Genomic DNA, 25,757 nt, shown 5'->3' on the forward strand with positions numbered 1-25,757 from the left:
ATACCATACCACAGGAAACTATGCAGTGAAAGGAGCATATAGGTCTCAGAAAAGGATCACAACAAACATGTGGTAAGTGTTAGGGGACATGACTGATACCCAGCAGACACCACTTTGTGACTGTGATAAGCTTTACTATAAAAACAATGAGAGAATAGTAGTATTTGTGTGAGCTCAGGGCCTTCAAACAGTCTATAATAAACATGTTTTTAGAATTCCTAGTTCCTTGTATCATCACTTTGTTTTCTTGCAAAACATACAAAGTTGGTTTATATTTCGGTTCAACATTGAGGTTTGACAGTGTCTGTTCTGTTAGAGGGTGGCAGTGATCCTATGGAAAAAATGTTGTATCTGTCAGCAGGGCTTCCTGTCAAAATGCAGAACATCCCAAAACAGCCGCATGAGTATGCTTGGTTTACTGGGGACTTCGTTCCTCTCATAACACTAATGACACATCTAGGAAAAAATATATATCTATAAGGAAAGATTTTGCTGTTTGTGTTTATTATTTTGTCATTGATTAGAAATTCCTTTTGGGATTTGTTTCAGTCACTTAGGTGGCACAGCAGTCTATTACACTATAACCCATAGCTGCTGAGACCAGGTTTGAATATCAACGGTGCTTGTGGACTGCACTATGCTTGCTTTGCGCCCACTGTGACCCAGACCAGGATAATGTGGTTTATGAAAATAAAATAAACTGGTATAAAATAAACTCATATCAGTCCTACAGATTCATTTTTCAGTAATATGTCATTAATGATTTTAAACAGTGTAAGACAGAAAAGGCACTTAATGTTTTGCTGAGATGGTAAAAACCCTGCGGTCACTGGCAAAAATAAGCTGATATGGAATTGATTGACATTTATGTATTGCCCTCATTCTGGCTATCAAATAATGTACTGTGTGAGTAGATGGTCAGTTTTAGTAATGTGCACACATTAAAAGCAAACTGATGAAGCAGATACTTTTAAAATAGTTTTATTTAACACATTCAATCAGTTTGACACAGCAGTATGTGCTCGTGTTTTATTAAATAAAAGCAAAACACTGTTTCTTTAATTAAAAGCAAAAATCATTAATATTCTAAGACGTGTCCTACAAGTGTATGTGATGTTTAAATCTTAACTATAGCTATTTCATTTATTTATTTATTAGGATTTTAACGTCATGTTTTACACACTTTTGGTTACATTCAGGACAGAAACTGTAGTGATTCGTTACACAAGATTCATCAGTACACAAGTTTAATGTCAAACACAGTCATGGACAATTTTGTATCTCCAATTCACCTCACTTGCTGTGGAAGGAAACCCACACAGACACGGGGAGAACATGCAAACTCCACACAGAAGGGACCCAGACCGCCCCACCTGGGGATCAAACCCAGGACCTTCTTGCTGTGAGGCGACAGTGCTACCCACTGAGTCACCGTGCCACCCACTATAGCTATTTTAATGACATACAACACTTAAAGTGCAATTTTATTACCCATAACACTATATGACACTATGGTGGAGTGGTCCATGTCGTTTCTGTGTCGTTTCTGTGTGGAATCTACCAAAAGCCTTCCTAGAAAGGACAGGGAGTCCATATTCATGCCTTTGGTTTTTGAATGGAATGTCCACCATTTCATGGTAAGGTGGGTGTTTTTATCCAACAGTTATGAAGCAGATTTTTCCCTTCTTTTCACTGGCTTTTTTCTCTTTGATCCTCATCTAAATCTTACTAATTCTGTCTTAACTAGATATTAAAACACAGCTTAATATTTTATCAGAACAAATATGGGCTCAGATGATGTGTAAAGTAGACAAGAACCTAAACAAAGTGCAATTAGGGAAATAGGGTGTTCAGTAGTATTTTACTCTGATAAAGTCTTGCAACATTAATATATTTCCCAACACTGCTTCAGTGCGTGTATATTGAGCAATGTTTGGCAATATACTGTACATTAGTCTGTGCCAACCTACATGGTCACGCCCTTATAATACTTTTTTTATTACTATTAGTAAGCAAACCAACAGTCTTACCTACTAAACCTTCTCTTACGACTTAAACAAAAACTTAACAAAACTCTTAATACTTTTAACAAGACAGAAAATAAAGTTATGAAGCACCCACATTTCAAGAAAAGTCATTTGAGCCACTACAAATACTGTACACCATTAAAAAACTCTACAAACATCATTTTACTGTCCAAAACTGCACTTTGTTTAGGTCCACTTTGTTAAAAGTAAAATTCTCTGAATTTAATTGCTGTTTTGAATCATCTGACATTAAAAAAGCCTAACCATTTAACTTTTGTACAACAATATTTTTTCATTATTTGTACATTCTGGGCCAAAATGTAGAATAGGTACTCTGTTTTAGACCTGGATGTATAACAAAAAGTGAGTGAATGTCTGTATTATCAAAATCCTGGGAAGTTGTTTTATTAAGAACATATTGCATGTCACCTTAGATAAAATATAAATATAAAAATATTTAATGTCATTGTATATTTATTCTAAAATATCTATATAGTGCATAATTTAAAAGCTAAAAAAGAGATTGTAAGCTTTAAATGGATAGTTCCTCAGATAAGAATATGACTAATTTGGACCTGCTGGAAGGTCTGTGAGGTTTAAAAGGCAAACACAAGTACAGGCTTTAATGCCTGACAAGCACTCTCAAAACACAATGTCAAACTTTCTGTAAAGTACTTTTTAATTTTTTTCAAGTGTTCATCATGTACGATCTTGATCCGCATACCTCTTCTGTTGGAACAGTCAGCGCTGCTGTAATTTTATGGTCTTTTCTAATTGCCTCCGTGTTTCTGCTGTGTTTGACTGCTTGTTACCACCTTGTCAGGTAGCGGGCTGGCACTGGTTTGTTTTATCTTCATTTGTCCTCTCTTTTTAAACAGTCTTTTTCTGCCCCTTCTTTCTCCTTACTGGGTATGTGCTTTCAGCAGATGGTAAATTTGGTCATGCCTGTCTTGTCTTGATCTGTGCAAACTGGCATGAATTCTGAGCCATACAGGAATGTGATGGTAGTGTGCAAAATAACCTACAGAGTTGTGAGCCAAAAAAGTTACAAATAGTAGTCTCTTTCTTCTCTCCCACATACACACATAATAAAAACAGAAATTAGATCCAATCCAGTGCTTAGAAAATTGAAGTTAATGCACACAGTTACAAAAGGATTACAGAATAAAGCTTACATGGACATTGCAAGAAAAACTACAACAAAGTCAAGAAAGGGAAATAATAGCTACATAATAACTTAATAAATTAACAAAACAATAGGGGTAATAAAACTCAAGAAATACAAGATGACACAAAACCAAAATTGCAGCCCGAAATGTTACTCAGGAATTTGGGTGTTCATAATTTTAACCAGTACATTTTACATTCCTGCTTTAGTCCGTCTGTGAAAGCTATTTTTACATGCTGTGACATATACAATGATAGATGACGTGAAAATGGTCATTGTTTTTAAACCTTTTAAAGTTTATGGGACAGGCTAATGGTGTAGCATGATGAAACACAGACCATAATAAACCCCTTTATTTAAAACTGGTTAAATAAAGGTTCGTCTGCATACTTATCTCACTGTCCATTTACTTGATCTTGTGAGGGTGGTTGTGGCAGAAAGATAAAAAGGTTAGTCCAGAAAACTCTATTGTGGCTCACAAATTCTCCAGGTAAACCATTATGCTTCCAGGTATATTGTGATGTATCCCTCCTGCACCTTACTGGCATCACTTCATCTTGCAAGTGATGAGCCTACACGATTGCTTTGGTTACACCTGTGGTCCAATCACCACAAGCAACACCACCCCAAGGTGTGCGTGATCTCTATTGGTAAGTGCAATTCTTCCTGCAAACATTGTTGTCACATTGTCCGTTTCCACTGTGTAATGGTCAATCCTAGATGCTTCCGAGCCCAGAAAATTCGACGCCGCTTCTGGACATGGTGAACATAAGGCTTCTGTTCATTTGTGCATGTAACTCTGTATTGTAGTGCTTGACAAAGATTTGCCAAAGTAATCCCTTGCTCATGTGGTTATATCAGCTATTGTTGAGTGGCAGTTCTTGATGCGGTGGCATCTGAGGGATTTGAAGATCACTTGACCTTGCTCCCTTGGCCTGTACGCACTGATATTTCTCCCGAATCCTTGAATCGTTTAATGATTTTATGCCCTGTAGAGGGAGAAATGTGCAAATCTCTTCCGATCTTTCTTTGAGGTACATTGTTTTTAAACATTTCAATCATTTTCTCACGCATTTGTTAACAAACTCATCTTTGCTCATCAGAGACTCAGCCTTTTCTTGAATACCATGATTACAACCACCTGTTGACATTACCTGTTTGAAATCACATCATTTAGTTTTTTCACCTCATTACTAGCCCTAAATCACCCCCGTCCCAACTTTTTTTGGAATGTGTTGCAGGCCTGAAATGCAGGAATGGAGGTATATTAACAAATGAAATGAAGTTGAGCAGACAAAACATGAAATATCTTGGGTCTGTCTGCAATTAAATAAATAAACTATACTACATATCTGTTGTTATTTAACACTACTACAGCTTAGTATATCACATTACATATCTCATCTACATATTTAATGCCAGAATACTTCTTAGGTTTTTTTTTTTTTCTTTCTTCTATTTATTCAATTACATAATGTGTACAACGTTACTTGTACATGTACTTAATTCTTTGTACTTTTATACTTTTGTACTTATATACTTTTGTACTTTAATTCTCTGTACTTTAATACTTTTTGCTTTAATGTACCGGAGCTGCTGTAATAACTGACTTTCCCTATGGGATTAATAAAGTTATCTATCATCTATCTATCTATCTATCTATCTATCTATCTATCTATCTATCTATCTATCTATCTATCTATCTATCTATCTATCTATCTCAAAGTCAAAGTAAATGTAAGGGACACTGCTTTTTTATTTTATCTGCATTATCCATACTGTCCCAACTTTTTCTGATCAGGCGTATATGATCAGGTATATTAAAGGTAACACTTCTTTTGTGCTGGCCTCTTCGATTACAGTGCGCGCGCAGGCCGAGCGGATACGGGCGCGCGCAGTCAGGGTGACATCATACCTTTAAAATCTGAAGGCGCGGTCGCATCACTGTATAACGTCAGTTTTTTTGTTTTTTTTTGGAGAGACGCAATCTGAGAGAAAAGGACCCCCCCTCCTTCTCCTCCTTCTCCTCCTCCTCCTCTTCATCTTCCTCCACCTCTGCTACTTTACCAATTAAGGTTCTCGTGTTAGACGACAGAGAGACGGAGATAGAAAAGAACGAGCGGTGTCAGGCGCGTTCTTTCTGGAGTTCAGTACCGAGCTCGCGCTTTTCCCCTGAGGGAGACTCGAACACTCCGGTACGGAGTCACTCAGATAAAAGGTGCATGTACTTTTCTCCTCAGTGCAGGATAGAAAACACTCGTGGAAAACAAGCCAAAACATGTAAGTACAAAGTTTTACTTTCATATAACCTATCACATTCGTGTGTCTGTTTAATAGGTCGAGCTGTATGCAGAGTTCCACTTGAGCGCAAAAGTTTGCAACATTGTGTTTTCAAATTAGGAAAGTAAAATGTGATTCACTTACATTAAATGAAATGTTGGTACATCTTGCAACAACACAACAAGATAAAACAAGGCACATTTGATTTTCAGATATGGTTTTAGAAAGACAGTGTATCAAATTATGAATTACAATTATTAAAACAGTGAAGAATAAAATAAATACATTTGGTCTAAAATAGTCTTAGAACAAATGTATCCTATACAACTTAACGAGGGGCATTTCAGCTAGGATGTTGGTTGACATTAGCTACCTAAACCTGCTCAGGATGTGCAAAGAGGTTTAAAGGCAAAGGTTGGGTCTAAAATATGGTTAAAAATCGCAATATTGATTCTGAATGAATGATTCTTTAGGGCACAAAACCATGATTCACAATGGCAATAGTGTTTTTGGAGAATAAACCCATCACCTACTCTAGTATTATCTTATATACTGTGTAACCATTATAATATTAAAATAAAAATGACAACATAAAACCTACATACTAAATGCTTTGACATTATAAACTATATTTAATCGTATTTTACGATTATAAGTCGTTTTTGGCTTAATTAAACATTTAAAAACCCAAGAAAGTGACAATATGCACTTTTTGCCTAACAGTGCCAAGAACCGGTTCAAATTCGATGAGTTGTTTGTATCCGAGTCAATTTCGTGCTTATGTTCAACGCCTAATTGATTCAGGAGTTGACTCGAAAATGATTCACCTTTTGTTATTTGATAGAAGTTGCACAGCTCAAGATGTTTCAGGAATGTATTTGTTCTTTAACTTTGACCGACATAGACAGAACCAAGCGCTGAATAATGTACGAGGTTAGACTTGTCTGAACAACGCCACGAATTAACCGAGTCATTTGATTTTGTGCTGTTCTTTATGGATTCACACGCACCAGTTTTACAGTCTGACTGGTGTGTGTTTAAACTGATGTAGGCTACAGCACTGACCTGCACAGAATACTGTCGCTCTCCACAGGGGTCTAAACATGTCGTAAGCTTTTTAAATCCTCCTCACCAAATAAGGAAAACTATGGAAAAACGCCTCTCGCTTTCTGGCCGCTGTTTCACTGTGATAGTAGCGTGCGCCCCCCTCCGCACATACAGCATCCCACTAGCGGTAAAGGGAGTGCCCAGTTCAGCACTGTTTGGTAAAACAACTTGTTTTAACACAACTTATTCAACCACACCCACTACTTAGTTACCAGAACGTCTCATTCATGCATTCACTTACCTGTATCAACGTTAGTAACAATCACGTTCTGATCAGTGGGGTGTCCGGAGTCTATCCTGGAAACACTGGGCACAAGGTGGGCACATTTTTATCCCAGGGCTTTACACACTTATCTAGTTCACTCTTTCACTTAAACATGATTCATCTACTGGCATGGCAGCCAATGGAGAGAATGTGTCAAACTTCTCGCACAGGGATTCTACTCAAAGTCTCAGCAACCCTGATGTTATATGGCACTCAAATGACCCCTAACTGCTGTTTTGGGCATGGCTGGATTACTGACCGGGCCAGTGGGGCCAGCGCCCAGGGGCCCTTGAGGTCAGGGGGCCCCGGGGGGGCCCTGGCCCAAAACATTTTGCGATGCCTATCAACATTTATGATACAATATATTTTTATTTCCGAGGGCCGTCCATTTTAAGGATCCTCTGACTATTAGGGACTTTGACCCCAGGGCCTCTTGGGGGCCCTAGCCATGCTTTTTTTTTGGCCCCTAGCCATGCTTTTTTTTTGGCCCCTAGCCATGCTTTTGGGGCCCCTAGCCATGCTTTTGGGGGCCCTAGCCATGCTTTTGGGCCCCTTATGAAAATGGATGAGGCGTTGTGGCACTGCTCTGACTTCGACTTCTGGCTATTAGGGGTCCTAGGAAAGAGGGGGGGCATATTTTTAGAGGGTCCTGGTTATGGGGCCCTTGATCACGAGGGCCCCTGCTATGGGGCCCTTGACTTTCATAGAAGTCGTTTACCATGGCTCCTTGACTTTCTATGGACCTACAAATTGCCAGGCAACTCTTTGCCCAGGGGCCCAGACTATCCTTAATCCGTCCTTGGTTTTGGGGGCATTGTGGCGATTGATTTTAATGATACAAACCCCATTTCCAAAAAGTCGGAACGTTTTATAGAATGCAATAAAATGAAGAATCTGTGATATGTTTATTTACATGACAAAATTAGAATTTCTAATGTGTTCCCTAATTATTGTATTTTGTACATATAAACAAATGTAAAATGTAACAGGTATTTTGACAAGATTATGCCAGGCCTCGTTCTGCATGTGCTACAACAGTGTGGCTTTGGAGACACAAAGCTTGACTTGTGCTTGACTGGCCTGCTTGCACTCCAGATCTGTTTTCTATTGAAAATATATGGTGCATTATGAAGTGGAGAATCAGATGGCAACCACAAGCTGTTAAACAGCTGACATCTTGTATCAAGCAAGAATGGAGAAAAATTTCACTTGCAAAACTGCAACAATTAGTGTCCTCAGTTCCCAAACCATTAAACAGTCTCATTAACAGGAAAGGTGTGTTGCAGGCATCAAATTCTAAATGTGTTTGTATTTACAAAACGCAATTAAGGTGTTCGGTGAAACCACTGGAAATCTTGTCTTTCTACTTTTGTCAAGAGAATTAACAAATCACAGATTCTTTTTACAACATTTTTTACACAAAATGACCCAACTTTTCTGGAAATGTTTATTTTTTTATTGTCTTACTATAAAAATGTGTCTTGTAAGTAGAGATTCTAGTGTACTGTTTTACACGCAGCCAAGTGATTCTAATTAGTAGCCAATCCTTTTTACTGACAAAAATCCCATGCTGCCCAAAAGTAAACTTTATGCAGATATTGACCAAAGCAGAGAATCGAACCTGGAGCTCCACAGTAATAACACTCCATGTTGCACAAAAGTGTCTAAAGACGTGTGTTATTTAATATAGTTTATTAAACAAGTCAAAAATGTTGAATTTGACAAAATTACATCACTTCTAGATGTAGGTAATGGTCAAGGATTAAGAGAGTGAATGATGCACTGTGTTGTATGGTTACCCTGTCCAGTGTGCTTTCTCGCCTTGTGATTGGTGTTTGTGGGTCAGGCTTTATCGGGTCATTTATTAACTGATTCTGATTCATTAGATTCATTATGCTGTCTTGTTGGCTACTATATTTGATAAAACACATCATATTAAAAAGCATAAAGAATGTTCTGATCTAGAAATCCTGAGGAAACAAACACTTACACTGGGTCCTACACCTCACTTTGCTTAACAGTCTAGACCAGAGGCTTGTAGTCTTTCAAGCACTGAAAGACTTTTTTAGACCACACATGTATTATTTAATAAATAAAATGTATGTATTGCAGGCCCAATCTGGTCAAGCTTGAAAATGTATTGTATATATATTTCTATTTTTAAATATTGATTTGTTGCCATGTCTTACGAAGAAGCTTTGTTCACATTCTCAGAAAAACGCAGTAGTCATAATTTCTGTGACGTTCAATCTGTGTTTTTCATTTGCTTAGTGAAGATAGCATGCTCTGAGGTTTACAGCAATAGTATATGGGTTAACCACAAGGCTCTGATAGTTGGCACTGAGCATGCTCAGTCAGTTCACCACTGTGCCCTTGTATGTGCATGGCACGGCTGCAGCGTGCATCCTGTTTGTTAGCTATGTAGAAACATAAGAATTTGTACTTTCTTTACCATTGTGTTTCACACTAATGAATGGTATGCCTGTTTTTATCTTATGTCTTACTAGAAAGTGTGCTGTAATAATCTGTAGGCCTAATTATATTTCCTTAAAGGATGATCTGATTCTCTTAACATGCTGGATGAGATGCTGGTGGTGCAGTTGTAAATTATGCTAGACCACTTTCACTGGGATCCAGGGTTCAAATCTCAGTTCTATCAGCCAGTCGGGCATCTACGTACAGACAGGATTGGCTCTGTCAGAGGGGGGAGGGGGGTTAATGGCTGAGGCCCCACGATGGATTGGCGTGCTGTCTGGTGTGTTGATCATAATTAACCAGTTACTGAAGATAAACAAATTAGCTGACTATCTAAATTGCTTACACTTTGAGACTGATGCCTATTAGGTAATAGGGAGAATATTCAGTATTTTTATCCTGTAGATGGCGCCAAGGGACAAAGGGAAATTTGTCGGACCTAATTGTAAATTGTCTTCAAGCAAATCTTAGAAGCATTTCAAGTATAAAAGTTTTCCTTAGTTCATTTATTCATTCATTTTTACTAGCTGCTTTATCCTGGTTAGAGACACTGTGGGTTTGGTGCTAACCAAAAAATGGGCACATGGTAGGAATACAGCCTGGACAGGGTGCCAATCCACCCTAGATTATCACACAATTACTTACGTTATATTTATTAAATTATACGTTTTCATCCAAAGTGCAATTGTGACTGAATACAATGCAAGCAGTTAAAGGCCTTGCCTAGGGCCCCAACTGTGGCAACCTTACCCTTATTAGGCCAGGACTTTAATTACTTATCTTTCATGCACATACTTACCCGCACCTAGGGGCAATTTAATTTAAGCAGTCCACCTTCAGTGTGTTTAAAAAATAAAACAAAATCAGAGACCCGCATCTCAGTGGTAGTGGGCTAGCACAATAGACCACTGCGCCACCCGAGTACTAAAACATTAATATTTCTTAAGTATTTAAGTATAACTAAGATTAAAGCACTGTGTGACTAGACCTGTCTAGACTAGTATAGACTTGATTTGGGAAAGTGCATTTAGCATTTATCCAAAATCTAAAATAGGATTTTTTGCCCAACTGTGTATTTGTGTGAGAAAGTAGTAGAGAAAAAGACTGGAGAGAGTCTGTTTAATGTTGTTTTATTGGAATGAGAGTTTATTGTGGGGTCAGGGGGCATCGGTGGTTAGAACAAGGGCATTCCTTAGATTCTCGTGCAGAGGCAAGTTCTGAAAAAATGCCAAAGGAAAACATTCTTTATGGTCTGTGTGCTTCACATACGATTTTGGATTAGTTGCCTTATTTAGTAAAATGTTGGATTGTATCTCCACTCGCCTACTGTTTTCTAAATTACACCACTTAATGAACACGAACAGGAACAAATCCTGCCAGGGGTTTTACGATATATACCTTGGGTATTTAATTTAACATAATTTGCAAGTTCCCTACTGATTCATTGTCTATTGTTTTTCGAAGGGATGATGTTTTTTAAATCTGCACACACCTGTCAATGGTGCATTCCTAAACATATAGATCACATGATTAAATCACATGAGATCAGTGTTTCATTTCATTTTAATGTTTGCTCTAGAATCACTGGGTGCAATGCAGTAACACACCCGGATAAAACACCAGTCCATCGCATGGTCTATTTAAATTCACCTGAGGTTTTATGGTACAAATGTTTGTCACTGGGCTTGTTGCATAGATGGGGCTGGTTGGCACAATGTAATTTTTAGGTCATTTGGTGAAGTTGTATTGCTGGACATTTCATTCCACAATCATGCGCCCTATTACTTTGCTTTTGCTGCTATAACACCTTTCTCAGAGGTGACTTTTGAATGTGTCTGTGGGAACTTGTGCCCAGTTTGTCAAGAATTCTAAAGGTGTTCGCTGGAGTTGAGGTGATCATTCTGGACTGCATACCTGATGTTGCCCAGTTTTTACTTCAAATTCTATTCCTGATGCCACTCTTCTTATTTTGATCGGGGCATGGGACCAGCACTGAGAGCACACTGACAATTGCACCTCCCAAAGGCTAGGCTGTTCGACCATTCATTCGCTTGATCGGCCGATAATACCGCTGAGATTCGAACCCTGTGCCACCTGAGCACAGGAAAGTCTGTTATATTTAAATATTATATTTGAAAGTCAGGAACTGTCAAGTAGAGCCAGCTGTAATTACTGTAATTCACATACACACACACACACACACACAAAATACCTCCTTGGTTGAATATTGAACACATCTTCTGACTGCAAATAAAAAATAAATGAAGTTTTTAAGGTTTTATTGTTCATTATCGTCTAAAAAACTCTTTTCTGACATGGGTGGCACAATGAGGGAGCTGAAAGGTAGATAGGTCCCTGAGACCTGGTTTTGATCCTCGCTTCTGATCACTGACCATGAGTAGTTCTGCATGTTCTCCCCTGTCCGTGTGGGCTTTCTTGGGGTATTTCCGTTAACCTCCCACCAAGCTGCACTTAGATGACCATATGGTTTGAGTGAGTAAGTGAATGCGTGTGTGCGCGCATGTTTCCCTGAGATGGATTGACCCAAGGCGACCCAGAACTTTTTTTTTCTCAGATGTTAAACTTTGATTTGCTAATGTGTGTTACTCTGTAGACTAGATTTCAGACTAAAGACTGCCTAGCTGATCTGATGTTCTTTATAGAAAGACATATTGGGAGAGATGATCAGATTTTTCCTTATATGAGTCTGCAGTAAAAAAAAAAAGGCTCGCCTACAGCTACACGAATCTCTGAAACACTCCCCAACACCCACACAGAGTAGCAGAACAGTCTCTTTAATCTTCTAATCTTTTCGAATGTGTGCAGTGTTTACCACAACTTCACGAAGTAACCAGGGACTTTGCGGGTTCACTTCATTCTCCAATCAGGGATTCAGAGTTAAAAAACCAAACCCATCTGTGTCACGTGTCGACCATCGTCAGGCGTGTAAAATATTAAAACATAATCAAAACTTTTTTCCAGGTCATTTATAAACACCAAAGCGGTGCGTTTTACTTCTGCTGATCGCGTTTCTTTCTTCTTTTTAGTTAAAAAACCGCTACATTAGTGCTTCCCTCAAGACTCCACCCTACTCCAGCGAGCCTGTAGAACAGAGAGCATAAGAATGAGTCAACACCCCCGCCTGCACCAGTCGAGCGCTGCTGCCTCAGCCGCATCCAACGCCAGCCCAGACAAGGACGCCGACATGCCCGCTACTGAGAAAGACCTGGCCGAGGACGCGCCATGGAAGAAGATCCAGCAGAACACCTTCACCCGATGGTGCAACGAACATCTGAAGTGCGTGAACAAGCGCATCGCCAACCTGCAGACGGACCTGAGCGACGGTTTGCGCCTGATCGGGCTGCTCGAGGTGCTCAGCCAGAAGAAGATGTTCCGCAAGTACAACCAGCGTCCAACCTTCAGGCAGATGCAGCTGGAGAACGTCTCCGTGGCGCTGGAGTTCCTCGACAGGGAGAACATTAAGCTCGTCTCTATAGGTATGTGCTTCCCCCCTTTACATTCCCTCCCCTCATACACGCCTTTCTTCCAGCCAGCAAACTTGCTGAACTTTTTCCCCACACTGGAATTCTGAGCTTTCTAAAACCTCAGAGCAGAGCGTCTCAAATCTCACTCTGTAAAGAGCTGTTTTCCTGTTTTTAGTCTGTTTAGAAATAAAATGTCCACGGTGGTTGTATATTCGGACTTTTGGAGAATGCATTACTTCCAAACATGCTGTAAAGTGAAGGCCTGTGCACAAGGATGTATTGTAGTTACTGTTAGGCCTAGTCTGGTTTACAACAAAACAGAACTTTTTAACATTTCACTTAAGGTGGTTCCAAAATCTAGTTCTTTTTTTTTTGTTCAGGGTCATTGATTCCATTGAAACACATATCAGTTCATGAAAAAAAATCCACTCCAACTAATGTCTGAATACTTTGATGCATGATGTGATGTTGATTAAAAACCCAATTAAATTTAATCTGCATGCCACTTGGTGGCACAGTCAAAGAACCCAGTACATTTAACATGTCAACATGTTAAAACCTTAAAAAAAAAAAATATGTCAACAACTTTTCTAACTTGTCCCAAGACCAACAAATTGATGTAAATTTTTAATTGAAGTAAAAACACCTTTTTTGCTATGACGTTAATTGCGTTTTGGTAGTAAATTAGGGCTTTTGAAGGTGGAGTCATTATCTGAATTCACTTCATTATAATAGGTTTAATGAGTTACTTCCACAACTAGATCCGCAATGTTTTTATCATAGCAGAAAGCAAGATAAAGGTAATGTATTGAAAATCATAAGGTTTTTGTTTTCCAGCTTTGTAAAACTCTAAGCCAGGTTAATAGGTTTTTCACTTGATGTCATCTATTGTGTTTCTGACTGTATTCCTAATTCAGCCTGGTACTTTTAATACCCAAAAAGAGTTGGTACCTTGGTTCCAACCCTGGTGTTTGTTTTTTGATGACAGGCTAGTGAGATTTTCTTTTTCAAGTCTTTCCACTCCAATGTGTTTGTCAATAATGCAGTACAGTGAATATTAACTCTCTGGTTTTGCCAAATACGAACTTATATAAATAGCTTCTCATGCACCATGACAAATCATGGTAAGGCATTTAAAAGAACGTAGAGGAGGGAGCGGTTTCATTACCACAGTGGTTAACTTTGCCCCTCACACGTAATCATGTACAGTTATTTTTAAAAAGGTCCCCTTGTGGCTCTAAAGCTTTAAACTGCCATTTCTGCCAGTGGGTAGCGCCTTATTTAATTTTACTATAATTACATGATTTGTATCGAAGTGCATTTAACTAAATAAAGGCTTCATTGTGCCAATTTATATCTCAACGTTAAATGCCTATGTCAACTAGGACTTACATGGATTATATGTAGCAATATGAATCCTCTTGAAAGCATTTGTGAAGTGTAAGTGTGTCACTGAGCTTGTTGACATCACATCAATTATCCATGTTATCCATGCTCATTTATTCTTACAAAGCAGTCTTCCAGCTGGCACCTAGATGGTTTTATACCCTCTGGGGAAATTTTTTAAAGGTGCTATACTCTCGGAGAAAGGATGGGTGAAATGAAGCTGTCATCACAGAGATGGTACACTAAAGCATTGCCCCACCCATTCACATATTACTTTTCATGGAAAGGCAAACTCAGTTTACCATTGAATTGTTTAAAGGTACATACTGCTTTGCTATAAAAGTGTTAAAATTACATTGCATATACGTAAGTGACTATGATTAACTTACTATTTATCATGTTAGTGACATACACGTTTACGATCTTTGAGTGTTTGAAGCTCATTCTTTCAGCTAGGGGTGCCATTTGTGTCTACATTTGATCTGAATAAGTTACTTTTTGCTATTTTTTTGTGAATCTAAAGTCTAGTTCGTCATTTAATATAATTTTCTGCTACATTGACCAGGTCCACATTGTTTAGGAAGGCTCGGGTTATCACACACACACACACACCCTCTGACATGTTAAACCACTGACTGCTTCTTTACACTGATCAACGGCACAGAGCCTTAACATGCATGGAGGATCACGCTATGCACTTTGTAATCCACCCCCACTTGTTTGAGTTAGATTTTTAACCCCTTTATGCAGATCAAGCTGTTAATATTGGGAGGGTCCTCTATGCCAGGATTTCTCAACATAACTCCTGGGACACACCACCCTGCTGAGCATCAGGTTTTCCCCACCTTCAGTAAACCTGATGCAGCTTACTGACAAATAATCACGTGTTGGATCAGATGTGCTGGGATCAGGAATAGTTTGAAACACTTCAGAATGCCAGGACTGATGCTGAGATACCGTTTTCTGTAGCAAGTAGCAGATTTTAAGTGGTGTACAAATTGTAATTCGTCTTATTGTGAATGAGATTGAACTACATCAATGGCTAATGAACTGGCTGTTTGCTTCTCCTGTATCGTTTTAACATTTTAGATAAGCCATATTTTATTGCACATTCCCGTTCAAACCTCCGACTGGTGCCACTGTCCTAATTGTGCTAATTTAGTGGAAACTGGAAACATGCCTTCGTCTTAGGCAGGATGTTATGTTCAGTAGATGGCACGCTGCCTTTCAGTCTTGTTGGTTTATCAGGTATGCCGCCCTTAGTCAGGATAGAATATCTCTCTGCATAGCAGTGTTTCTCAACAAGCCCAGAGGGGATGATTGTAACCTATTTATTGAGGTTTTGCAAGCCAACTCAGTTACGGTGTGCCAAAAACTGGGTACTAAAGCCTCAGTTGATGCAGTGCTAAATTTTTTCATCTGTTTGCATTTATCACAGTACAGATTGCGGTTGGAGGTATTTATTTTTATTCGAGCACTTAATTGGATTTCACCCATGTTGACCTAGAATTGCAGTTAAAATGGTTTGGGTGCAATTAACCATTTTCAAAAGCTTCTCAAGAAGATGCAGGTGTATGCAGAACCTGGGATGCCATACTAATGAAAGCAGTGGTTGGATGACCAACAGTGGTATCCAGTTGATCAAACTAATGAAGCAACAGGATGTATATGCCATATTCTTAAATGTGTAGATGATGGAGCAGAGATGGGCATTTTAGCTGGTTCTTTTTTGTGCATGTCAATAATTAAAAATTTAATATAAATGTATAACACTAGTTAGTAGTGACCACTTTATTGAAGGTAGTCATTTTACTTGGCATAGTGTGTTACACAGGCTGATCAATCCCCTAAACTTATGGGTGTTTAATGGAAAACCATTAGGTATTTGACATGGCAGTTAACACTATAGTTCTGCTTGTATAAAATTTTAAATTGGCAGCTGGCATACCAGACAAAATCGTTTTAGTTATTTTTTATAACTGTCCCCATTCCCATTGGAGAAAGGCTGGATGATTACGCATTCCAAGTATGGGATTGTGTGCAAGAGTGGTGGTAGGCATGATCCCTACATCCTTGACAGATTTTCATGTGTAGGGCCCTAAAAGCTGTTATTTTGTTGTCTTAATTTGACCTCTTGGATATTTAAAAGGTAATGAAGACAGGACTGGGGTACTAAAACTACATGCCCAACAGAAGCCAAATGTATAATTTAAAGCCTAATATCTTGATATAAACAAATCTTGCAGATGCATGACTGCTGGAGCTTGGTTAAAGGAATGGGTGTGGGCTCTTCACAATCTGTCATCCTAAGGTGGGGTTGTACATGATGCTTCAGTGCTCTGTTGCTTAATCTTCATGCGTGAGTGTTCAGGCACAACATTCAGGACAGAACACGAGTTAGAATTCATTTCTCCTGATTCTGCTGATTATGGTTTAACCATTTAACAGGGACATATTACAAATTAAATCTCTTTTTTGCACAAATGTTTTATGCTACCATTCAAAAGCACTGATGTCCAGTTGATGTGTATTGACCCCACCCACCCCAAGTAGTTCCACCCCCATTTTTAAGCATGGTTAAGTCTTAACGGTTTGCTTAAGTGTTAGTGTAGGCCTACGCTTATTGCAATACCAAAGAGAAAACAACTTCCTCACAAACCTCTTTGAAGCAACTACAGCAAACTGCCTTGGTGGGTGGGTAGTCACCAAGGTCAGCTTTTAGGTTTTGCATTACACCAATACAAGCAATTGAGCTTAATATTGTTGAACATCATTTCCAAAATACCCCAATGCATTAGGCCTAAGAAGGAGGTCTGCCTAATGTATACTATATGGCCAAACGTATGTGGACACCCCTCCTAATGATTGAATTTAGTTGTTTCTGCAACGTCCATTACTAACAGATGTATAAAAATTTAAATAAAATGCTTTAACAATGTGGCAACAGTTTGGGGAACTCCCTTTTATTAGAATGATTATACTCCTAAACACAAAGCAATGTCTATAGACAGGACTAGATGTGTGCAAAGGACCTTGTGATGAGCACAAATTCCCACGGACGCACTCCAAAGGCTTTCCAGAAGAGTGTGGGATGTTTAAGCTACAAAGGTTAAAGGGAGCAATTGAATATGAATGCTCATGGTTTTGGAATGGGATGTCCATCAAACTCATGGTCAGGTGTCCCAATACTTTTGTCCATATAGTGTATCTAGCTTTATGGCCTGCCATTTGGAATTGGACTGTAGTTTTCTTTTCTTTAAATAGAACAGCCATTACAGACAGTAGCCTTGTCTTTGTCATAGCCATTTATGTTTAGTAGTTCGAGTTGCATTATTTATTTAGCTTTTAACTGCTAATAAAGACTAATATGGGCTAGACACAGATAGTTTGCTTTCAGTTCCTCAAAATGTTCATTCAGTCTTGGGTCTTAATTGAGTTTACGTCTAAGATTCCTCTTTAGTTTCATTCTGCATTGATTTGCTGCACTCTTTTTCTTGTTGCCTCATTTGTTGACCACTTTAAAGCTTGTTCAACTTTTCTATCTCAAACCTCTTTCCATTAGAGGGAGATTTGTGCCAACAACACAGTCTGCTTTAGCTCTTAAGGATTTTTACAACGTGCATATTTGTTTAACTTTAATTCTTTAATCAATATTCTCTGCGCCGCTCCCGTGATGCATGGTGCCCATTAGGTGCAGCCTTTTGTGGCTCCAGGAGGCCCCTTGCTAATGCCAGGATTTCCTTTTCATTCCAAGTGCTTGTTCAGACCAGGGAAGTGAGTCAGTCGTCAGGGAAGAAATAGGTGTAAATGGAGTGTTGTAGTGTGTTTAAGAAGAGCAAGCGGTTAACAGTGATTCAAATGAGGCGCGCTTTGAGGTATGGTATGCAAAAAAAAGTGGCACATTTGCGTGCGAATAGTACCCAGAACAAACCACATAGTGGAAAGTACCAGGTGAAGTGCTCGAATATTTTCCCCTAAAATACTTATTCTGCTTTTTAATGTAAGCGTCTTAAAACTGATCGCCACTGTAACCATTTTTTGAATGTAAAAGTTGTTGTTTAATAGACAATAATTCACAAAGGCAGCAGCTGCAAAAACCATGTGAAGCTGCTGCCATCTGATTATTTCTGAAGCATCAAAAGAATTTAAACCCTTTTAAAGCCACTTGATGTAACCTTTAGAGATTTGAGGAGGTATTTAGAAAATACTGTTACTTAAAGAACAAAAGAACAATTTTAGTCATTTCAGCTGCAGACTGGATAAAACAGGGGCTCTGTTCTTGATTTGCCCCAGTGGGCATCATGCCACATCACATGCTACACCCTGTAAAGCCTGCCAATCCATCAGAGCACCACCCATTCACCTACTTTCACACCAAGGCACAACTTACAGCAGCAAGTCCATGTTTTCACGAGGTGGGAAAAACCAGAATAGCAGAAAGATTCAAAACTAGATAAGAAACTCAGATCTTTTGATTTTCTTTGTTGCCATGCCACTGGTACATTCAACCATGTTCATCTGGCATGGCTTATTTCTGTGGATGAATCATAAATAGGGGAATTTTAGTGGTAGCTCAGTGGTTAAGGTACTGGACTAGTAATCAAAAGGTTGCCATCTTAAGCCCCACCACAGCCCCTGAGCAAGGCCCTTAATCCTCAATTGCATTTAGTCATAATTATAGGTCACTTTAAACAAAATAAAATGTCTGCTAAATGCAAATGTGTATGTACAGTGAGCTACATGGGCCGTGAAAAGTTTACACTATATAAAAATAAAAAAATTGTTGAAATGTATTGATCAAAAGAGAAATGTATTGATCAGGAGAGAAATGTATTGATCAGGAGAAGGGTACAACAATCCCAGGGCATTGCATTACATTACCATGAAGCACAGTGAAGACTGGATGTCCCTTTAAAACCAGTGAAACGACTAAAAGAAAACTGGTCCAGGAGCTGTATGAATTTCTGGCATTACTGGTTGTGACATAACTCATATCTGTCTCAAAAATCTATATCAATTCAGCATGTGGAAAGTGTTAGAAAATTTGTTCTGATGATGGTTGACCTTTTATGGGCATAATCTCAAAAAGTATTTGAGATGCAAAAACACTGCATATCACCAAAGGAACCCCACAGTGAAGCATGGTGGTGGTAGTGTTATGCTTTGGGTCTGTTTGTCTTCGGCTGGAACTGGGACTTTAGTCAAAGAGGAGAGAATTATGAATGTTTCTAAATATCAGTCAATTTTGGCTCAAAATTTCAGGCCTCTGATAAAAAGTTGACGATAAAAAGCAATTTCACCTTTTAGCATGACAGCGACCCAAAGCATACCTCTACATCAACAAAAGAATTGCTTCACTAGACTAATATCAAGGTTTGGAATGGCTTAGCCAGAGTCCAGACCTGAATGAAAATCTGTGGGGTGACCTGGAGAGGGCTTTTTATTATTTTTTCTTCTATAAAATGTCAGTTCTTTTTTTCAATTGAATTGGACATTATTGGTCACAATAAAGGTGACCTTATTTATCTTGGTCTTATTTTTTTACCTCACAAAACCTAGCATTTCTACAGGAGTGTGTAGACTTTATTATAATCCTTGTAAATACTTTTAAATACTGTTTTTTTTAATTATTACTATTTACTTTTCATTCATAATGCATTTAATCCGTATGCATTGTTTGAATACCAGTAGAATGAAACTAGTAATATGATGTCTTTAATTAAACTAATAATACAATATATTTGGATAGTTGTTTGAGGGAATGGATGTGCTTATCCTAAGAGAACAGATGTAGAGGATGAAGCTGAGGAGAACGATAAAAGAGCAGTTAATTGGCATCTTCCTCTTCCTTCTGCAAGTCAGTTTTCAGTTGCTTTAGGGTGCTTTAGCAGATAAGTGTTCATATTGTTCCTGTTGGCAAGGGATGCTAGGTTTTTGCAGAAGATCAAGACATAGCTATGAGTTCATGCGAGTGGTAGGGTAAAGAACGTTTCGGGAGGGTTGCAAGTTGAGAAGGTGGCTTGATTGACGTGGTTGCATAGAACTTTCCACAACCGATATGCTGGTCAAGAATTTGTACCGAGATATTTGGCCTTAACTGCTGTCATGAGTAAATTGCAGCCATGTGTAATAGAGATGGTATGGAGTGATTAGAGCACCCTTGGGTTTTACGGAATGCACTCATGTCCCGTGCAGCTATGCACCAAAAACGGTATGAATTGGATCTCTGACCCTCGAGTCATGAGTGAAGCACCTAGATTCACAATGATGCAGGTTAAGTACAATAAAACAAAATTAGTTCAGGTTGTTAAGCTTCAGGAATTGGCCCACAAATACAGACCAATTAGGCTGAGAACATGATTGTTTTCTTGTGTTGGGTTCTTTCTAATCGCAGGTTTGGAGTGCATGAGCATCTCTGTAGTCCTCTTTGAGAGTGTGGACACTTTCATATGCGAGTTGTTTCACTCAGCTGAGTACAGTATGTATAGTTGATTTTGTGTGGCGATGTGAGGTTTGGCTAATGGAGCTTGGCTTGCAACCGTCTAGCCGCAGAACAAGAGCAGCCAAATGACAATCCAGCTCTGTCAATATGGGTTTTATACAAAAGTTCAAACGCAGCATTTTTACTGTTGCAGACTTTCTTTGCCCTTTTCTCCTCCCTCCCATCACTCCCTCCCTTGATCCCTCCTCCCTCAGTTTCCTCCCTGCTATGTAATCAGAAACCGCTGTGCTGAGAAATGGGTGGCCTGCCAGGATCAAGTTTGCTTCTGCCCTTTTAAGGCTATAAAACTAGGGGAACATTTCCAAAAAGAGAGGGAGGGAAGGAGGAAGGCTGAAAAGAAGGGAGGGACCTCTGGAGGGATCAGAAAGGAAAGCAAAGAAGGAAGTTTGCTCTTTCTTTAAAAACATATGTTGGATGTGCTGTATTTTGGAAGTAAAAAACAAGCTTTCCTGTATGTAGCAATACAGTCCCAACAGTTGCTTCACACTTTGATTCACTTAGATTTTTGTGTCTGTTTAAAAAATGGAACATTGTGGCTCTGTCTGTAGGTGTTCTGGTTATAAAACATGGATTTTGTTCCAGCTGGCTCAAGACTTGCTTATTGATGCCTGCAAGATCATGTTTATCCAAACGTCATGCCAGATCTTGGGGATATAACCTATTGAAATGTGGGCATTCCAGTATGTATTACACCCCCATTACAAATGTTGCTGGCCTTTATTCTGCTTTCATTATTAATATTAAACTATTGGAATGAAATGCAGACCTACTTTGACTATGGTCTGCTGTGTGTAGTGTCTGTAGTGGAATGTCTCCTGGCGCATTAGGGGTCTGGATATGGGGTCAGAGGTGAATGCTGATGTCAGAAATGCTGTAGTTTAGTCAGCCCAGAGACATGGTGAGTCATGGGAATGTGTTCTGAGACGTCTGTGCTCATGTGTAATGAAGCTGGCATGAGCTTTTGGGGCATGTTGGATAGGACGTTTTGAAAGTACAAACTCATCAGGTTATCTTCCTTTGCAATAAGATTCATGTTTTGGGAATTTGGTGGTTATCTTGCCCAAAAAAGGCTCGGCTGTTGCACAGCGTGCTGATGTTTCTCATGTTTGTTATTTTATGATGCGTCACTGGGCCTTCAGTCATCATCCAAAATCACAGTATGTCTGAAACCATCCCACACATACTGTTGCACCATTGGAGTTTCTGGAATCTGTAGACTGACCAATGTGCTTGCTTAATTAGTAATGGTCTGTTTTTAAGTAGTGTAACTGTGAAGCCTTTTATGAATCTTGCCTTGCCTGGCAGAGGCCCATGATTCCCATCTTGCCTAATTTGGTTTAAATGCTGAATTAAAGCCATCAGGTCTTAAGTATGGTAAAACTTATAATTAAAATAATACAATAAATAAAGATTATTCAAGATTATTCCATCACTCTGCTATTTATTACATATGGCTCTCAAAAATTAAGTCTTAAATAACTGTTTTGTATAAAATGCTCCTACTTGCATTTAACACCAGACGTTGCATACAGATTTGTTCATCTTCGTTTATCCAGTTGTCTTCCAAATTTGAACATTTGCCAGCCCCAATGAGCTTTTTTCGTCCCTTTATTAATGAAATCACTGCCAGTCTAAAGGGGTGAGGTGTTGTATGATTTGTTGGGGTGGGAGCAACAGCATTCTTGTCTTCACTGACAGCAGAACCAATCAGCTTAGGTATATCAGTCGAAGCTTGATGCTGTTTTGCCAGTGAAAATTTGGCAACCAATAGTAGCACTGGTTCCACTTTTAAATAGGTGGTTCTTTCAAATAAGCAAATTGGAACCAAGATAATGGATCAGAAGCTATTTATTTTAGTTATTTTACATTGCCCAACCCAAATACAAGGCAACAGTTTCAGCGTTCAGCCTTGATTCCAGCAAATCCAGCTTTATGACTGCTTTTCTGACCATCATTTTACTATCAAGCTTTTTATTGAGTGTGGGAGCTGAAATAGCTTATTCTGCTGGACCTCTAATGCAAAACACTGTGGTAGACCATTTTATGTCTAAAAGTGCATTTTGTCCCAGCCTGTGCATTGATCATTATTCAAACTGACAAATGACAAGCTTTCGGTTTGACTGCAGTTCTAAGCTCGGCAGTTCTGAGAAATAAGGCTGATTTAGCCAGCTTTGGTGATTGGTGATTTTCTGGTAGTTTGTCAGACCTGGTTGTTAACAAGTCAGACTAACCTGGTGATTAATTAAAAGCACAAATGAGTCAATTACCACACAAACCTGACTTGACATCTAGACAGTCTTCTAAAATTGTTTAGCCAGGTGGAGTCAAACCCTAAATGTAAGCTAGTGGACTGCTATAAATGAAGTACATTTTTGGATTTGAATTTACTGTGTACCCATAGGAAGCTCTTCTGTAAGTTTTGCTGGAGTTTAATTTGTTGGAGTCAGTCTGACGGACCAAATTAAGCGCTTTCTTGCTTTTTATGCAAAACCAATGATTGCAGTAAAATTAAGTTGTTGCTGTTGCCACAAATCAAGTCTGATTTTACAAGCAGTATTTCGATAAGAGGTGTACAGCCTTGAGGTATTGGTTGTACCCTCTCCAGCTCCTCAGATGAGTGTCTCTGATTCATAAAACAAGCTTTGACAAGCTGTTTAACACTGATGTATTTGTCTTCCTTTAGACACAGACACACAGTCTTTCAGTATAAATTTATCACTGATTCAGAATCATGAGTCGCAATGATGGCGTCTTAGTCAGGTCTCTCCCCCTCAATTTCTTCTTTTTTTTTTCTCGACTCATTAAACGGCTTTTCTCAGGCTCAACCAATGCTCCCCCAGGGCTCTGAGAATAATGGTGCTCGTTTTTTTTCTTTGTGGTCTAAGAACATCTCTAACTTTTCAGTGCAGTTTGCTGGAAACCAAGCTGAATTCCAGCAAACTTTGAAGGGGTCGTTGTGGCTTGTGGATCACACTCTGGAAAACAAAAGAGCCACTGAAATTACTATTCTGTTTTACATGGCAAAGACAGAATTGAAGAAATAAAGGTCAAGCGCTGAAACGTTACGAGTTCTCAAAATAAAGTTGTTTCAAGCTTCTATTTAGGTCTGTTTTACCCTCAAATGCATGAACAGTGCTCGTGTCTTGAGGGCTCTGTTGTCTTTGGTGAATGTTCCGTGAATTAAAACATGAGTGTTGAAAGATAGCAATGGCATTCCTGCGTTTTAACAACACACATGTATGAGCTTGCATGTAGCTGGAAGACGAATTTGTCGTCCACTCGACTTGAATTCCATAAATATGATGCACAATCCAAGCCAGCTGGGTTTGGAGGTATGTTTGTATGTTTTTAGCAAATCATGCTTCACTTGGAGCACAACGACCTCTCCCTAATCCTCAGGAGAATGGCTGTGCTGTAGCGTTGCAATCTGCACACTTATCTACAGTTATTTAGAGTTTGTCAGAATCAGGATGTTCTAACTCTGCTCAGCTTTATGACGTCGTCTTGTGCATATCAGCAGTGGATAATCGTGGTCTTTAATTTACTTAAAATGGTGCACTGGCACTTAGGAACGGGAACTCTGTGGTTTATCGTAGTTGGATGGGTGTGTGCTGTTGTAAGGTGCAGAGAAACGGAAGTGCAATTGCTAACCATGACTAATTTTGGTTTGCATGGCCAGTTGTTGATCGAACGAAAGATTATTTAATTATTTACTTTGCAACTGGGTGGAGTAGGATGAAACGATGTTCTGGTCATCACTGTCCAGTGCTTCCTCAGTAGCTGTGATTGCAACAGGGCTTCCCTAAAAAAGACATTTCGTTCTGTAAGAGTGTGAAGGTAAATGCCTCTATAAAAAAATAAAAATGACTAATGGCCATCAGAAAATGAAAACTTGTTTAAAATGACGACTGTAACAGTATGTTTTAAAAAATAATTCTTAATTTACTTCTTACAAATGTATATTAAATGTTACCAAAGTACAGTGTTACTACCCACCTTGGATGGCAATGCAGAAGTGATTTTAAGGATCTAAATGTCGTATTTAGAAACCCATGTAAATAACTCCCAAACTAATTCCACATAGCAGAGGACTACAGTTTATCTTACCATTACTCATATCTACTGGTTTACCCCCTACACCTTCCTTGATTTTTTTTTATTTATTTTTTTTAATCCTAAATACTCAATTCCTGCCTCCCCTTCTAACTGTACCCTTTTTATTTCTCTGTTCCCACCCACAGACAGTAAAGCCATAGTCGATGGGAATCTAAAGCTCATCCTGGGGCTGATATGGACTCTTATCCTGCACTACTCCATCTCCATGCCCATGTGGGACGAGGAGGAGGACACAGACGCCAAGCAGAAAACGCCCAAGCAGAGGCTCCTGGGCTGGATCCAGAACAAGCTGCCAGAGCTGCCGATTACCAACTTCAGCCGAGACTGGCAGTCCGGCAAAGCCCTGGGAGCTCTAGTGGACAGTTGTGCACCAGGTAAGGGTCGAGGTCATTGAGCTGGGTGGGGGTAGTTGGAGGGAAAGAATGTGTTATGGGTTTAATAGTCTTGTTATGACATGTCATTCAGCTTAGAGGGATAGTGTAGAAGTAATCACATATCTGGAATTGCTGCAATACTTGGCAATTTAAGTAAAAATGAAAAAAGATAAAGGCTCCAACCAGGTGTGATCCAACATGAGGGCAGAGGAATGTTGGGAGTGATTAAAATGTTCATTTCTCATCCTCCTTAAAGCCTAGTGCACACTGCATGACTTAAAACTCAGTGTTGTACTGTCATAAGTTAGTGTGTATCAGTTGTTGTCACAAAATGCTCCATCATAAGATCTTTATCACCTATGGACAAGTTAAATGTGAAATTAAATACTTGATTGGTTTGGGAGACACTGACAATGGGTAGACCAGTTGTTTGGAACATTGAATATTTAAATCAGATGTCTTCATACTAATCAAAAGCTTTGTGTAATAATATCTGGTGTACATTACAAGGTGTGTGTTATATTTCAGCGGTCTGAATCACAGCAAAGGAGCCAAGATGAGGTCCAGTTCTT

At 39.1% G+C, this 25,757-nt stretch overlaps 1 protein-coding gene across 4 annotated transcripts in view; it reads left to right on the plus strand.

Annotated features, from left to right (window-relative positions):
• Nucleotides 1-5,295: 5,295 nt before the first annotated feature.
• flna (filamin A, alpha (actin binding protein 280)) overlaps nucleotides 5,296-25,757 on the plus strand; it is a 46,901-nt gene continuing 26,439 nt past the window's right edge. For all 4 annotated transcript variants that reach the window (XM_063015860.1, XM_063015862.1, XM_063015861.1 and 1 more), the window contains exons 1-3: nucleotides 5,296-5,475; nucleotides 12,370-12,819; nucleotides 24,937-25,185. In XM_063015860.1, the coding sequence (XP_062871930.1) occupies nucleotides 12,447-12,819; nucleotides 24,937-25,185 (622 nt within the window). In that variant the 5' untranslated portion in view covers nucleotides 5,296-5,475; nucleotides 12,370-12,446. The remainder of the gene's footprint in view (nucleotides 5,476-12,369; nucleotides 12,820-24,936; nucleotides 25,186-25,757) is intronic.

This window comes from Trichomycterus rosablanca, chromosome 19 (genome assembly GCF_030014385.1).
Source record: "Trichomycterus rosablanca isolate fTriRos1 chromosome 19, fTriRos1.hap1, whole genome shotgun sequence".
Lineage (NCBI taxonomy): Eukaryota > Metazoa > Chordata > Actinopteri > Siluriformes > Trichomycteridae > Trichomycterus > Trichomycterus rosablanca.